This window comes from Polypterus senegalus, chromosome 6, assembly GCF_016835505.1.
Source record: "Polypterus senegalus isolate Bchr_013 chromosome 6, ASM1683550v1, whole genome shotgun sequence".
NCBI lineage: Eukaryota > Metazoa > Chordata > Cladistia > Polypteriformes > Polypteridae > Polypterus > Polypterus senegalus.
Window position 1 is genome coordinate 105,046,469 of NC_053159.1, and position 18,391 is coordinate 105,064,859.

General features: G+C 35.3%; 1 protein-coding gene across 9 annotated transcripts in view; it reads left to right on the plus strand.

Moving 5' to 3' along the window:
- Positions 1–18,391, plus strand: part of msi2b (musashi RNA-binding protein 2b) — a 624,668-nt gene that overhangs the window by 565,383 nt on the left and 40,894 nt on the right. For 4 of the 9 annotated variants that reach the window (XM_039756674.1, XM_039756673.1, XM_039756675.1 and 1 more), the window contains exon 11: positions 1,808–1,927. The exons of 1 other annotated variant lie outside the window; for it this stretch is intronic. In XM_039756674.1, coding sequence (XP_039612608.1) covers positions 1,808–1,927 — 120 coding nt within the window. The remainder of the gene's footprint in view (positions 1–1,807; positions 1,928–18,391) is intronic. 4 more of the 9 variants (XM_039756677.1, XM_039756679.1, XM_039756681.1 and 1 more) reach the window with 1 other exon arrangement.

An 18,391-nucleotide genomic window follows, 5' to 3' on the forward strand; every position in this document is an offset into this window, starting at 1 on the left:
TGGAACTATCTTGACAAATTTCTTTGAAAAATAAGTGTGCCAAATTTCAACAAAACTGGTCCTTGGGGAGTCAAGTTGTTTCAAGTGGACAGACGGAGCTCTTGCAGTAGGTGCTATAATTCTAATTGATATTTGCATAGCCTCTCTGTTATGCAATGATGGTGATGAATTAGCATAGAGATATACCTTCTTTAGCTGTATATTGAGTCTTAAATGATAATGTACATGTTCAAACATATATGTTAGTGAAGGATTTTCATGTTGCTCGTAAAATGTTGTTTATTAGCTTTTTTCATTTCATTGTGCCTTTAAAATGTCATTGTAGATTAGTTGTTTTGTTTGTTCTAGTGTAATCTTTTGCAGGAGAAAATGCCCAATTGTATCCTATTATAAGGTGATTAAATTCTAGAGGGAAGTAAAAACAAAAACATAGAATTCAATCATTTATTATGGATTACTGGCATTATATGTTGAAATGGGAGTGTATTGGTAGCCTGTGGGATTGCTTGCAACGTCTAGTTTATTATTTTGAAAATGTTTCCAGAGTTCATTATATTTTGTGAGTATCTGGAAAATTACTGGAATTAAATACAATAGGTAATATTTGTGTTTTTTTTCCTTGTGTGCATAATATGACAACAATGTTTTAGTCTGTTTTTATGTAACAAGTATACAAATTAGTTTGTTGAAGTATACTAACGATTTAATGCAATGTTCAACTATATATTTATCAGTCATTTCTTTTTAAACCTCTGTTGAAAGGTCTGCCACTAACACAACTTCATTGTATTATTGTATACTAAGGGGCCTTGTTGTTAGTCAGTAAATACATGAGTATGACGAAAAGAACAATACTTTTAGGATTTAATAATCAGTGTGAATAGAAATAAATCACACATATCACCTTTTGTTAAGAGTTTACATTTTCTTTGTGCTCGAATGTCTTCCAAATCAATCTGGTATATTGTATTTTTGTTAGTCAGTGGCATTCCAAATGCAATTCTGCAGTGGGCAGGGAAAAAAGCACAGGGCATGTTTTGATGGTCTAATTCAATTAGATTTTAGACTCTGGAAGGAACTCTTTGAGTAAATGTTTCTACACTAAATTGTACAGATTTGGAGTTCTAGTCAATTTGAAGTGGTAGTCGATTTACAATAAACACTTTCAGCCACTCGACCTGCCCATTGCATTAACCTTGAGGTTCAACAGCTGCTTTTGTTTTCTCACTAATGTAATTTAAATACACGTTAAGCCTCCTTTAGGGAAAGAAATTCAAACTGATGTTTTTTCAGGCTCCGATTCTGAAAAATCATAATTTTAAAGAACTCTATATAAGCAAAGCTATAAAATAACAGTAAAGCAGAAAAAAGGAACAAAGTAAGTTTTGAACACACCATATTGCACTGTTGGAGTATATCCCCAAGATCACCTCCATATACTATAAATGGCTAGTATTGCACTTATGGCTAATCATTCAATCTGTTTTAGTTTTCCTATTACCTGGTAGTATTTTTAGTGTACAACATTTTTTTTATATGAGTAGCCATAATGCATTGTGTTATTTTCTTTTCTTTTATAGGAGAATGTCCATTCAGATACAACTCTAGGTGCTATTTGAGCCTGGGCTCAATTATACATTTTGACAGAGTTGTAATATGCTAAGTGTTATTGGACATCATTAAGAAATGTATACCTTAAAAAGTAAATGCTCCATTTTTCGCTGGCATATGGGCACAACAGTGATCATTGGAATCAAGCATATTAAATGCCTGTAGCATTACTGCTCTTCTTTCTCCTTAATTTTAGGCTTCCCAGCTACAGCCTATGGACCAGTGGCAGCAGCAGCCGTGGCAGCAGCACGAGGCTCAGGTAGGGGGGCCCGTGGACGAGGCGGCTACATGGCATACCCGCAGAACGCAGGGGCAGGTAAACGCTCTGTTGGTATTCTGTGTGGCTGCAGCTGTCCATCATTACTCTTGGTTTGTTTCTCACACATTCATTTTGGGAACCTGAGAAAACTACAAGCAGCGGCCACAAGGCACTACTTGTTCTGAATATTCAGAACTTGTCACAGCAGCTGCCTTGTTTTGGCCTTTGTGTTTTTGTTTCCTTGGTTAATAACTGCTTTCTTCTTCAGTGTCTATTCTGTTTTGTTTTGGTTTGTTTTGTTTTGAGATTTACCTTTTTTAGCCCCTCTAACAGTAAGAAAATACTCTAAGATGCAGATGGCCAAGCTTAAGATTTTGAATTCACATGTTGCGGGCAGTCAGTACATGCAGTGGGCATTTTTCCCTAATGCAAATGAAAATTAAAAAAAAAAAAAATTCTGATTGGTTCACTGAAATGATTACTAAAATATGACAGTGTTTGGCTGTTCTTGATTTCTTTTAAATTAAAGAAGACAGTTTATGGCATTGGCAAAAAGCAGAGAAAACATAGATACACATATAAAAATGCATTTATTTTTCACAAAAATGAGTGGTAACAACAATTTAATTATGAGCAAACATCAACACACAAGTGTGATTTACATACAAACTCTTGCTTACTTCTTTTGATTCTTATTTTGAAATATCTCTGCAGAGTATCCAACCTCTGGGTCTGTAAAGAAGATTCTGGCTAAAGGGGTTTATGCATTTTACATTCAAACTTTGGAAAAATGACTGCCTCTGCTTGTTTTGTATTTGTATTACATATTGCTATCTGGTATATGCCCCAGCCAACATGAGAAATTCAAAAATTACTGAGAGAAAAGTCTGAAATGATGGCATGTCAGGTAAGAGGTCATAGTGTGCATATAGCAATCCAACTGTCCCAGGATCGTAGAGATGTATTAAACTCACACAGTGTACGTGGGTATCAGTGCTGAAGTTGTACTTTACAATCATGAGTGAGTGTTCGGTGGCACGTTATTTTGTTTGGTTTTTTTTTTATTTCAAACTGGTGCCAGTGCTCCAGAAACATGTTTAAAAAAAAAAACTAAAAATACAATGAAAATGTAGGTAGGAGATTTACTCAGGTTTTTTTTTTTTTCTTGCAAATCAATGGATTAATAAAATATTTACATTTCTTGCCTATAAGTATTATTAAATGACCAAAAATAAAAGACACTGTTAATCCTTTATAGATGTGAAGAACATTGATGGCATTTCTTAAAAATGACTAGGGCAATCGAAACAACAAACTTAAATCTCTAAAAAATGTCAGTTTGAAGCAGTTTTTTCTGCTTTCGGATAACTTGCATGTCGTTTTCCTTAGTCTTCAAATCATTGGCGTCAATCTTTAGCTGCAACATTTTTCTTGTAAGCCAAATTATTTATTTAAAAAAGTTACCCTTTACGACAAGAAATCTATGAAAGTCTAGTATAACTGCACTTTCTTTAACTAACATTCATGTACAGTACTTTTATCCCTACATTTCTGAGCCCGTTCCACCCAGTTGAGAGCTGTGCGGTGTTAAGTAACAAGCCAGGCCATTTCAGGGCACATTTACACTGTGCCAATATAAAGATGACACAAAACGTAACATGCATATATTGTGGATTGTATCAGGAAGCAGGAATACTTGGACATAATGCTTTTAAACTGATCTCATAGTGAGTTAATATAAACATGGTTTGAATGAATATGTGTTTACAGTACGTACTTGCTTTTGGTGCAGACATTTCAAATGTGGTTTGAAAAAGGTGCACATAAAGCATATTAAAGAAAGTAAAAAATGAAAGCCAACAAAGCTGGTTTTTCGTGTCCTGGTCCCTGATATTCCTGGTCCATGCTCGATAACTCCCTGTGAGCATGTAATGAGAGGAGGGAAGAAGGGATTAAATCCAGCACAAAAAGATCTGAGTAACCAAGCTTATACATAGCTCAGAACAGCTGCTACTAGATAGACAGACATCGTAGATGACAGATAAGTTATTGATATATTGTAGATTACTTCATCTGCGGTGGGCTGGCGCCCACCTTTGTTTCCTGCCTTGCGCCCCGTGTTGGCTGAGATTGGCTCCAGCAGACCCCCGTGACCCTCTAGTTAGGATATTGCGGGTTGGATAATGGATGGATTACTTCATGAATTAAAATTAAACTTTTCAGAATCTTTGAAACATTCAGCAGTTAATATACCTCTGGGATTTATTCACCTTGGTATCAAGTAACATCGACATTTTATCATTTTTTATTGGTTTTATGTGAGTTATTATTTCATATAAAGTAACGTTTGACATTTAATTTTAGAAATTTTAAAAAGGATTTATCTTAGTTCAAGCTGATACAGGCTGATTATTCAAGTAGCACACAAGCAATAGATGAAATCCCTATTAATATACTTTATGTATTCTTTAAAGAAAATTTTCATACATACAACACATATTGCACATTTCTCCATTTTTTGTTTAAACTCTTACTGGTATCTGCTTAACACTGTGGTGGTCTGGGCTATTATTGACGATGCCTGAAAGGTGGAATCACAGAAGCTATGTGATCATTTCTCCTAATAAAAGAAATAAAGGTGTGATTGGAGGTTAAAAAAAGAAAGAAAAAGAGGAGGAGAGAGATATATTCAGAGATATATACTGTATATGGTCACTCACTCATGATTATAAAGGATACAAATAAGCATCTGACCCTCTCTAAGTCCTTCATATTTCAGGAGGAAGAAAATGAATGAGATGCTAATTAAAGTTCCTCATGTTGATGTTACAGTATCTAAAGCATAAATAAGGTATAATATCCGTTCCATGCAAACTGGCACTGCTTGCAGGGCTACAAAGGATCCCTTTCAAAGATCATCATTTTGTAGTTTGTTCTGTGGCATGTTTAGGAGAGGTAAGGGGTGACTTGCCAGCCACTGAGACGGGGCCAAAGTTTTAAGATTTAACTTGAATCTAGCACCATCCTTTGACCGGAGGATGTGTTTTGCCATCAGGTCTGGCCAATTATCCCTTGGCTCACAAGTAGGTTGTTCTGATGTATCAGAGTGATATGGTGCTATTTAACAGTCCAGTTCCGTGCCTGAACTCATTAAAGTCTATAATTGGGTATAATGAACGTTTATTATGCTAGATTGTATTATATATAACCATACATTTAACATTCACTCAAGCTGGCCAGTTAAAGAAAAGCCTTGGGTCCTGATGCACAACATCAGTTAAAATACTAAAAAGAAAAAAAAAAGTCAACCCAGTTTATAAACTGCCCTAAAGAATGAAGCTGCACACTTTACTTATGTAACATACTTGTGTGTGAGCAGCTATTTATTCTCAGAAAACAAGTGCAAGACCCTCTGGTTATAGCCATGTTTGTGCATGTATCATGGCCCCCAACTCACTACTTTCAGAACCTGGAGTATCTAGCAGTCGGCTCAATCAGGAGTGACATCACATTGCCATGGGGACCAGAGTGCTTGGTGACCCCTGTGCAGCTGCACCATGGCAACTGAAGTCATGCTGATCAAGTCAATTGTAGCACTAGCAACCTACTTCAGGACCTCTGGGCTGGCCTTTAAGCATGGCAGCCTGGCTCCAAATGAAGGATGGTCAGAGTCAGCAGTTCTGTTTTTGTTGTTTTTCTCTTGCTTGGTTGGGACTGCTGTGAGAGCGAGTGTCTGAGTCTCAAACACTCGGATCTACGTACCTCCTCTCAATCTCTCTTCTGAGCGTGTTCAGCGGGAAGGTTTGTCCACACTGTTTAATCCTATCTCTTAATGTCCAGCTTCCTGTCAGTAGCAGCTGGTTGCATGTTTTTTATGCCTGTATCAGACAAACCAACAGTTTCAAAGAAACAAACTCATAATCTTTTTATTGCGAGATGTCTATTTTAGTTTTTTTTTTTTTTTTATGTACATTTTATTTTTCAATTTGATGTTTTTATTAGTTTTGATTTTTTTTCCCCTTCCCTCTCCTTTTTATTTAAAGACAAAGAAACACTTATTTGTCCCGTAAACATCTCACATTTCCCCACCTCTGCCTGTTACTAGATTGTATGTATCTGTGGAACTGAACTACGTGCATGCATTGTAGTAGTTGCAATGGTAGCAAGTAGATGTAGATTTTAATAGAGTTATCTTCTGTTACACTGCAGGTTGTTAGACTTGTACTGTTTCAGCTCACAACCTGTTTCTGTAGGTTGGAGAAGGAATTAGTGCTGGGTCTTTTCATAGGGGAACAAATTCTGAATTTGTGGTCAAATGTGTTTCTCATGAACCACATCCAAAGGCACAAGTATGGTCTCTTCTAGTCTTATGCTAATCGACACCCATACTTGATCAATAAAAAAGGTAGATCACCCTGATCTTTGACACAAAAGATTTTTATAGTTTAATATACAGTAGATGTTTTAATCCATAGCCATAATGAACACTTCCACAAGGATCACAACAATAAACTCATTGCAAGGGACAGGGAGGCCATTAAAAAAACAGAGTTACAGTTCAAGTGGTTCCTGTTTTGAAGAATTATGCTTTGTACAGGTAACACAGAGCATCAAGTTTGATCTTCTCTAAATTTATTCCTGTATTTATATGTAGATTCTGGCTTTCTTAATGAGGGCTGCTTACTCATTTTTTCATAGCTTTTAGAGTGTGGTGTCCAGAAGCGGTGATTTTCAGAAGTCATTGTTTCAACTATTGGAACTCTGAGTATACTTTTGTAACCATTTTAATTTAGAGTTTATTATGTGTGGTGCTCCATTCTAAAAAGGTCATGAGATTTGCAGCTTAGAAAACAAACTCAGTAACAGGAAAGCCGGGAGATAATGCCTGATTTTTATTTTAAGTAATTGCTGGACTGTACTGCAGCAGCAAAGTACTTTCAGAAATAGTGGTGTACTATTGTGTGGACAACTACAGGATAATATAATAATCGATATGATGATGTCTTGGGCAAATTATCTGAGTTTGTAGAATATAGAATTGCATATAAAATTCAGGATTTGTCATTAATTTTGAAAGAGGGGAAGCACCATTTGGAATAAATCATCTGTTAAAATTCATTAGCAAAGCCTCTCTGAGCAGAAAATGACAAAGCATTAAATATGGATTATTTATGAAATGTCGGTGCTCTGCAAGGAGGAGGTCTGGTGCTGTTAATTAGTCCTCTATTCAGTCTGAAAGACAGTTAAAAATGTAAAGTGAAAGATACTTGAGGTTAAGAGAGCTTGTAATTTAAAAAAAGACATAGGTGGAAATGGAAACACTAATTACTACTATTCTGAAATTCAGAGCTAATCGGGGAACCTTGCTTGACAAGTTTATTGACATTCTCCGTGAAGTGAAGAGAACTGTTGTGCTAAATGCAGCGTCGTGGCATTGAACGTTTATACACATTTCTAACCTCGTCCATGGCTTGGAAAAGAAAAATTAATCAGAGCTCTAAAACTGCCCATGTAACATGTCTATAGAGTTTTGTTTTCGAGTCCAAAGAAACCTGGAGAATTGAAGGGGTCATGTAGATGCTCACATGTTTGCTCTGTTTGATCAATTATCTCAAGTTCGGTGAAGATAGCAGAGTAGATTCAACAAAGCCTTACATTAATCAAATGCAAGAGAGCAATTTAGAGCTGACAAGGTCTATCGGCAGATTTGTAAATAGTAGACCCTTTTGTAGTTTCGTTTTTTCATATTACAGCTCAGGGTCAGAAATGTATTTTTATACCCATGTGTCAGATTTAGCAGATAATAAATATTAAATACCATTTTTCAGGCAGTTTAATTGCAGTAAAGATAAATTTAGTGATGCTATTGCCACTTTGGACCTACAGCTTTTTTAAACTCCTTGAACTTTGTAATTGTTGTCTTTACACTTTGAGTTGACCTTTAAAATAAACACTCCAATTACAGACCACTGTAAACCATAGCTGGCTTGTGTGCATTAGTTCATTCTTCTATATTTACCAGTACAGTGTATGGATAGTTATATCTAATCTAAGCAACAACATACTGGCTCAAGACCTGTCCATAAGACAGTTCTCTCTACAAGTACTTAATACAAGTATTATTTTATCTTTGTTATTATTATTTTTATCAGAGAGTTTTATTCTTTTGCATCAAGTTGTGATGTGCAGTAGGTTTCACTCGGTTTACAGTTAATTGTTTTAGAACAACTTATATACTTATTGGGCAGAGTGTATGGACTGGCATCCCATCCGGGGTGATTGGTAGTGCCTTTGCCAGATAAGACTGCAGTATAGGCGTAAAGCAGTGGAGAATTGTGTGTCAGGGCAATATGTTAACCCCCAGGAAACTAGGTAGAAGCATACTTTTAATTTCCTCAAGCTGGGCTACATGGCGTATGTAGTTGGAGTGTTTGGCCATTGGAGGGAACTCTTGGTGAACAGCTTCCTTGCCCTCATACGTCTAGCCCAGAAGAGCCTCTGGGTTACACTTACTGCATACCAGAAATATTTTTAACTTTAAAAGAGTTGGGGAAATCAGTCAGGAGAGAAGGAAGACAACCCTTATCTGGAGAAGAGGAGAGAAGGAAGCCATAAAGTGTCTTTTGAAGTAACAAGTACTGTATCTTCTGGAGTCTAATTAGAAAGTATTTTGTTAAATAAAAGAAGTTATTTGAACTGGAAATCAGAAACTTGTGGTCTGGGTTTTGAGATGTTAGACCACCCTATTAGCCACAGTAGTTAATAAAGGATTCTGTGCTCATGATAGGTGCACACTGTACTACAATGAATGGCAATGCCACTACCACCACTTGAGTATTAGTTTTTATTCCAGTTTTGCTTTTATTGTTGAGATTTTTTCAGTGTTCACACCAGATTTTTCTGGACACTACCAATTCCTCACAAATTAAAGACACATTGTCCATTTATTTATGTGTTTAATATACCCAGTTTATGGTTTTATCTTTGGGCTTCAATGGAGTGGAACTGAAACTAGGGATTTTTACCACCTTTCAGTCATCACTGCATCCATTAAATGGACAAGGAGGTCACAAAATAGATAGTTATATAATGAATAATAAAAAGTACAAATTTATGAAAAATATATAGTATTTGACATTAATCTTCATAGCTTTCCATATAAATGTTCACGGTTTTCCTGTATAAGTAAACTACATTGTCAATATCCTGGTAAATGAAGGCAGGACTGACGACTGTCCCAGCCAGGTTGGTTAATGTTATCCTTACTGGTTGGAAGGCCTTTGGAAAGGAAGGAAAGAGGGACACTGCCTCACAAAATGTATTGTCACAAAAAAGTATTTCCCAATTATGCTGCATTGCGGTGCAGCAGTCTATTAGCCAGTGAAGGCTCTGTGAAGAAGCTGTCTGTTGTTACAGTCCTGCCTTTGTCCAGTCTGATAGCAGTCACGGGACATCGTATCTTTGATTGCTGGTACAACAAATAGTTCTGAGCAGGCATCAGGCACAGCGCTGCTCTTGTGAAAAAAATGGAGATAAATGCCATCAACTCAGACAGGGAGAGGCAAGTTTGTTGTGACACGTGAATGTCACTGACAGAATAAAACTGAATAATAAAAAAACAAGTGCTCATTTATATAGTTCTATTTATAGTATAACATGGAAAAAGTTTCTGCTTTAGGTATGTGTTCAGCATTTCTTGCATTTCTCACACTTCCTTTCATCCTACACTTACCCAGATCTTTGTAGAGACAGAACACACATGAAATGCATGTGTTCCAAATAATGATATACTGTGTTATTTACCCTATACAACTCCAGGAACCTCACACACAGATAAGGAGCCTTGGCTTGAGCTGGGAGAGTTGAGCTCCATCAAGGCGTGGTATAGGACAGCTTGCTGCTTGTTGTGATCGACACATTTACAAAACAAAAGACGTTGATAGAGAGGTGCGAAGGGATTTAAGGTGGCCAGGATTATGAGTTTTTTCGTAGGCTTCAGGAAATCTAGTGTTAAAAGCATAGCCTAAATTGGCATGTGGTGGCTCAATGTTTTCATAGAGAACAGATTGCAAATCAAGTCATGTTAAAATGGTTGATGTCCTTGATGTTAGCTTATGGTTTTGGAGGTATGTAACTAATTATAGCTCATATTTCTAATATATGACATTTTTAAAGAAGAATCTATTGTAGATCTAAAATATCTGTTAAAGTCTCAAGGTAGAATTGTTGGACGCTTTCAACCAGGATGAAGAACAGCTTTGGAGCTTTCCTGATAAATTACAGAGTGGGAGAAATACTTAGTAATTATAATGTGTGGATAATGCAGTCGTGAGGTTGTTTTTGGTGGAAGATAAATACCGATTAAAAATGTGTTCACTGTGTGCTTAGAGAGTGCTGCACACCTAATTCACTTCTAGATAAGTGACTTTTTTCTGCTCTTTATTTTTATGGTTAACCTACCTCAAGCAGCGGCAAATGAGCTAGTGTACCAGAAGTGAGGTTTGCACTCCCCTCTCTCCTGGAGTTTGACTGACTTATATTGAGGATCTGTTTTCTGGCAGGAGTAACTGTTGGATGACTGAAAAAGAAAAATGTGCATGTTGAACTGACCAGGCTCAAGGTAAATTTAAAATAGTAATCTAATCTGTACTAGAGCAACATTCTGTCCAACGTCTATTTTAAGATAGATGAAGTGAGAGATTTGAAGTTTTAAAACTTTGTACAGGACACCCTATTCAACACATCTCAATTAAAATTCAACTTTCTTGAGAAATTTCTTGAAAGAATGAGTGTGACAAATTTCAACAAAACTGGTCCATTGGGAACTAAGTTGTATCTTGCATATGGACAGACAGATGTGGCAACTGCAATTGTTACATTAATGGACTGAAAAAGGCACTTTACTGGTAAATGTGAACACTAATTACTATGTTTGGTGAGTAGCCTAATAAGGGACTCTCTTTTAGTTATTCATATTAAAAGATATGGTGTGTCTTCACATACATATGTGTTAATTAGCAAGTGCTCTGTTATAAAGATTACAGTTATTAGAAGAACAGAACCTTATGTTCTGATTGCAGGTATATGTGTTTAGCATAGGGATAAAGCATTGAGTGGCGTAATTGACATGGCTGTGACAGTTTCAGTTGACAGAGGGGCTCTACCATTTTCCTATTAACAGGCAAGACAGCTGAAGAGTGACTGAAACACTTTAGAAATATGTGGTGGTCCAAGTTTTAGTGGCACTGATCTAATCTGTTGCCTGTTTTATCAAGTCAAGTTTTTGATCACATTCCCTTTTTATCAAACGGCTGAATAAACTCGAATAAACAGTAAAATGGGTTTTATTTTATTACTTTGACAACAAAGCTTTGTTTGCTCAAAAGAATTGAATTTGTTAGTACTTACAGGGATGTTTAATTAATCAAGAAATAAAATATTATTTGTGAGTAGCTGTTAATGTGTTTTCACAGTTTTCTGAAGCAGACAGTGGCAGTATAACAGTACAACAGATTGTTGGCCATTTTAGTTTAGTTTTTATTTTGCTCAATAACCTTGCCTATGATAGGTGCTTCTTATAAAATGAATGTGAACAATCTTGAAAGTTAACTGAAGTAGTTGTGAAAAACTGACAGTTACTTTATCAGAATGGAAAATTAAAACTAATGACAGTATTTTTGTACATTTGCCATTGCTGGCTTTAACTTTTTTTCTTCAAGGACCTGAAGTCCGTGAAATATGGACATTTTTCTGTAAAGTTTTGCCACATTAACAAATAAGACTTGAACAAGGTTTTGTGTAATGTTTGCTGAAGGAGTACAATAATCAAGTGGTCTGGAAAATCCTGTTTTCCTGTTGCTTTTCATTTTGCCTGGAGAAGAGATACAAGTTACTGCAGTTATTAATATCTGTTGTGGATAAATAATTCAGAATGTCAGACTCTAAATGATGTTGCTATAGATACAGAGACCACTTGTTTATAAACGATATCTAGCCAGTTACAGCAGGATATAAATATAAGGAACATTTGTTTGTACACCATTATTTATATTAATAAACAGTCCCAACAAAACGATTAGATGTATTTGGGGATAGTTTAGTTGAGGATTGACATGGGAGTAAAAAAAAATATCACAGGAATTTGAGAAAAACCATTCTGGTGGTGGTTGTTTACAATATGGTGTGGCACCAAAACAGCTCTTTGTCCTAATATGCAGTAGTGCACTTCCCTCAAAGCAATGTGAATTTACTCTTCAGCATCAATTTGGCTTCACTAATTAAATCTGGATTACTTTTTGTCAAAATAAAAAAAGCTTAGTTCTGTGGGACTTTTGATACAGTGGGAATGTTGTGTGCAAGTCTTTTGATTTCCAACTAAAAATTGAGTTGTGTATGAACTTATAATGGAAACATAGCATAACCAGAACAAAATGTCTTTTCTAAATTGCTATAACTTGACTTCTCTGTCTCTGGGAAGCTTGAATGTCTAGCATGCCTAAATGCTTTCAGAAATCTACTGAACTAACAAAACTCAGATTAAACACTCGCCAGAAACATTGGTATTTGTCATCTTGCCCTGTTAAATGTACTGTAGCTATTTATTTTTTCTCTCTGAGAAATACCTGAGAGGAGATCCATTCTAGCTAGCAAATGCAGTGCACCATTATCCATAAAGTCAGTGGAGTACAATTTCAGTCTGACAGATGCTGCCATGTCTCCTTCAATGTGGGACTCAAATCCCTGTCCTAGTCTGAGGTGGAACAGTAAATGTGGTGGCCATGCTGGAAGTGGTCACTTCAGAGCCTTCTCAACTAAATGGAATACAGTGACATCTCCCATTTATGCATTTGGGGATTTGGGAGGAAAAAAATTAAAGAAGCTTGCTGTTTCCTCCTGTTACATGCCTTGGATGCAGTGGCCCTCTGAAGAGGAGAGCCTGCACTCTTCAATTTAAAAATGATGACAGACTTCAACCCACTGCAAATATTCTGTCAATCAGCAACCCTTCTGCTAGGGCCATACAGTGTAAGTGCTGAACCATTTTACATTTTCAGTATGTTTATTTATTTATTAATTGATTTTATTTTTATTTCATTAAAATGTAACATATACAGTTTAGCCCTGGCAGAAACAGCAAACCTTCATTGAACTCCAAATGATATGTTTAGTGTTGCTGGCTAGGATATACATATATTTTACCATAGATTTTAGAACTCTTTAATCATTTTTGTTTTTTTAATAATAAACTTTTCTAGAAAAGGTTAAGAGGTTTCGCATTTACTTGTTTTATAAAGGACAATCAAAAAAACAACAGGCAGAAACGACAATTGGAGAAAGTTCTAAACAGGAGTTCATAATAATATGTGCTGTGAGTGAAGTAAGAGAGACAGACTTTAATAAGCAAGCTACTGTTTAAAATATAAAGAAACACACAACAACTACAACTTATTTACTTACAAAAATAAAACAAACTCTAATTTACAGGCGTGGGTAAATTTTCAGATTAATCATCATTTTTCATTTAAACGGATCAATATCGATTCTTAAAGTCTGAAGATCGATCTTGTGAATCTCTATCCTGCTCAGTTACTATATGTAGATTTTTGCTTATCTTCGTTTTTGGCGTCTGATCCAGAAGATGTCACAAATGCACCTGTTAAGGCTTTCCAAGGAAAAAGCAATTTACTATCTCGCATAAAATGGTGTGTCCTTTTAACTGAAATCACTGTCTTTGACACTTAAATCAGATGTGTGGACTTACTGCATATTCAAATGGTGTGTCGGTTAAGAACAACTGGGCAAAAGCAAAGCCATATGTAAGCTGTGTAACCCAGATGTTAATTATTGTTGTAACACAACATATTTGAGAAATTATTTATCCCAATGACACCCATAAATGTAATCTCAGTCAACATCCAGACAAGGAAAGTCTAAACAAATTACAGTGGAGAGGCCAAGTAACTCCAAGCTTCCATTTAATTTGCCTTGTGCCCAAAAAAATAACAGAATCTATAGCAGTTTTTATCTGTAAAGATTTTTGACCCTACACCGTTGTTGAAAACAAGAGCTTTCAAAATATGATACAGATTTCTAGCATTTTCAGTGCACTGTGACTTCATCAAGCAATACAATACAACACAATTTATTTTTGTATCGCCCCAAATCACACAAGAAGTGCCACAGTGGGCTTTAACAGGCCCTGCCTCTTGACAGACCCCCAGCCTTGACTCTCTAAGAAGACAAGGAAAAACTCCTAAAAACACCCTTGTAGGGAAGAAAATGGAAGAAACCTTGGGAAAGGCAGTTCAAATAGAGACCCCTTTCAGGTATGTTGGGCGTGCAGTGGGTGTCAATTTTCTGTTTTGCCAAATCCAATTAACATTGCTTCTCTTTAAGCACTTCGTAGCTGTACTGCTATTGTGGAAAAAGTTTTCAACTCGCCTCAGCAGGCCAAGCAAGTGGGCAACTACTGGAATTTTCAGAGCAGCCTGTGATATCAAAGTGAGCATGTGCACAAAGCAACCGACGTGAATGATCTCCAGAAGCTGTACAGCACTGATCCTAATAGCGGCATTGTCAGTCATGATGGCCAGTTCTTTTTCTTTTATATACCATTCATCCAGTGCTGCTGTTAGCAAGCATCAGCTCTAAATCCTCTTTTTAAAATGCTTCTTTTTTTGTCTGAGGAGGAACTGTGAGGACACATTTTTGAGACTGATTAACATGACTGCTACACATAAGCAACTGAAGATATGTGTAACTTGTAGAATTATAGAAACACTTAAGTCTTCTCACTGTATCTTTAATTTTGACTAATTCAAGATTATTTTAAATGTCCAAAAGGGGAATAAATTTAGCTAACAGTTTAGTTGAAGGGTGTCTACATGGAGATTCATAATATACAAATAGGTTATTAAATAACATCCTTATTATTTAAGAAGCAATATTTGATTATTTTATAATAATACTATTTGCAAGATGATATAGATGTTTTATAAAGTAGATGCCTTTGCATTGTATTGAAACAAGGAGCCCTCCATAATATGTATGGGCTCTAATGTGGTGATACATATGTTAGTTAAATTAGTGCAGTGCTGTGATCTTTTTTTTTTTTTTTTAAGAGCAATAATATTTTATGTTAACTGTTCATTACTAATCAAATATTTTCCTTAAATGTCTTTCCATGTATAGCTGCATTCTTACAAATTTACTGAAGTTCTGTAGCCTTTAGTTTGCTTCGTAGGATGATTCAAGCACCAGTGTGATTCTTGTTCAAATAATAACACAGGCCAAAAATCTTAATTTTAAGAGTTATTAAAATTTCAAAGAAAAACAGTTCACACAAAATTAGGGAAAAAAATGGTATTAAAGAACAGAAAAGTTCTGTTTAAGTTTGGTCATTCGGTCATTGCATGTTGTGCAAGTTGAACACAATAGACACGTCAAACAGGGTCAGAAAACTGTGTGCCATCTCCTATTCTATTTGCAATCATATCTAACAGTCCATGCTATCATTAGGTCTGTTTCCTCACTGAGTTAATTGACACTCTGTTCTACAGATATAGCCAAGAAAGTTCTATCTCATGTTAACTTACAGAGAGTAATAGGATATACCATATTCTTGGCAGCTACAAGAAATGGATGTTCTATAGAAATTAAGACTTACAGTAATATTTTAGAATAAGCTCTTAAAGCACAGAGGAAGCAATTATTTCTGTATTTCTTTTTCTTCTCCATTCATCTCTATTGGCTTATCAAACTCATCAATTTAGGTATGTTTACAAGCCTTAAGTTCTACTCTGTTGGCCTTGCTCTCTCTCTAAGGGGTGGGCGTCGACTTGTTCTCAATCCTACGTTTTGTAAAAATTGATTGATTTGTATGGAATCATTGCAATAAAATTAATAAAATTAAAAAAAAAAAAGAAATTAAGACTTACATGAATTTAACATTAAACATTAACGTTCTAAGAACACCATGCTTATGCATATGTTTTGATGTCAGTATGCAGACACCCTTCAAATGAAGTGTTACTGAAACTTGTCACATTATGTTAATGTTCTCTATGCATGGTTAAATAATCTCTAAAAAAGCCACCACTTCAAATATATCAGTGCATACTAATTCATTCAAGATAAAAACGAATCGAATCAGGGCATTGTAAGTCTGAATAGGGACATCAGTGCTAATACCCGGCCCTAAGCATTTAGAATTTTTCACATTCAAGGTTCAGAATATTTTGGTTAGTCACGTTTACACCAGAAAGCATGAAATTTTCCATCACAGTTTTTTTCTAAAACTAAAAAATGTTTACATCATTTGAAAAAAAAGAGATTCTTTGTTAAGACCTACTTCTATTAGTTTGATAGTACATTTTACCAAAAATGTACATGATACATAAGGAAAGACTCCATACATCTGGATCACTAAATACAAAAACAACACATTAGGAATCAACTTTGGCTTGGGATTTGGCTTCTTATTGTTAAACTGATTTATGAAAAAAAAAACAGCAACACCATTTGCGTTAATGAACTAAGAACAGCATTGTAGGATTTTTTTTAAATACTCAATCAATAAAACTCAAATTATTAATTATCTGATTTATTTCTGATAAATATTCTGTTTGTTAATTTAAATTTTCTGTTTTATGGGCATATGATGTCGGTTGATTTGCACAGACATACTTGGCTAGAAAACAACAGGAAAGGTACAGGCAAAGGCCACCTGAAGCCCGATCTGCTCTACAGTAAGTAGGTACAGGTGACAGTAATAACCGCACACAACTATTTGCAGGTTTTTTGTATAATAAATTTGGAAAAAAAAATCTGCTTATAACCAAAAAGAGATGTTTTTGGATTTTTTTGGTTTACATGTTTGAAAATAATAAGCAATGTGCAACTATTTCAAGTTGTGCTGCCAGGTCATACAATGCTTTTTGCTATCTGTCTTCTTTTGCACTACTGTACATGGAGATGCACTGCAGTTCAACACTGTACTGTACAGCACAATGAACACATAAGAGATAAGCATGTTTCATATGGACGAGCTGCACTGAGAAAATAGTGAGACTCAAGAAGTAGAGAAGTGTTCTAAAAGTTAAGGGAAAATGCAGTTTGGGTTTTCTGCTTGATGCAGTAATTAAATAATGTCAGAAGGATTTGAGTTCATAGCGAATTGCTTATGGTGTGGTAACAGAAACTAAGAGGAAGAAATTTTCTTTTCTTTTTACTTTACTGTATTTTTCTGTAACTGAACCAGAAAAGCCTGCAAATAGGCATGAAAGGCAACAAACAGACTGCTTCTTGCACTGTTCTCCTATGCTCTGAACCTCACGGATGTGAGCTGCTGTTACTGAATCTCTTACTGCAACAAAATACCTGTATGCTTACTGGTGTAAAAACAAGCTAACCTGTACAATTCCAAATTGGCATTCAACTTGTTTTGTTACATATTTTACAAAATAGCTGTGAGAGTGTCATAGGCCATTTATAAGTCATTTTTCGATTATTTCTGTATATCTGTTGGTAAATATTTGAAATAGTGTCATAATATTTTTTTTTCTAAACTGTCGAAATTGAGAGAACAAAAATAAATCTCTAGTAGTCCAGTTGTGTCTCTGGGAACCTCCGATCCAGATATACAAATTAAACATAGATCAGAGCTATACAGAATAGAAATGCCATAAATATGTGGATATTGGAATGAGCTGTGCTTGAATTTATGGAGCACAGCATCCATAGTAATAAGCTCTAAGATGAGTAATAGGACAGTTCACATCATATAACACATTGAAGAACATTTTAAAAGCTGATAACATACATTAGGTGTACAATGATGTAACATGACATAAATATATTGCTTATGAGATCTGTTTGATTTATGAGAAAATCGTGTAAACCAGTATTTTGGTGAACAGAGAAATTTTTTATGAGATAATGTGACTAAACTGCAACAAATAATATTTTTACTAATAGAATAGTGAGATGTAACATGACAATTCTTCAAGAGAAAACTTCATCTGATTGAACGGTTTCAAAGATGATACAGTAGCTGACACAACAGAACTTAAACTACAAGAACGGTTTAGTTTGTAGAATAAAATGTATTACCACATTTTGGGAAAGTATGTAAGAATGACAATTTAGATAATACAAAAGCCTCCTGGGGAAGCTTATGTGATACAAAAACACATTAGATAATTCGGTAGTAGATCACACAAGACTGTCACTAATACAGCAAATCATGTAAGAAGACACTTTAGGTAATAAAACCCTTGATTAAAATCACATTTTGACTAGCAAAACATATTGCCTAATTAATATTGTTCAAAAAATAATATATTTCATAAAGGAATATTTTGATTGTTTTAACCAAATGCATAAAATGTCACTTCAGTATACACAGTAGATTGCACAATACAGATAAACATAATACTTTAATTAACAGATCCCTCTATACATCAGAATTTTTAATAGCACAACAGGAGTTAAAGTGTCTTTTTAAAGTATTAAGACTGTGTC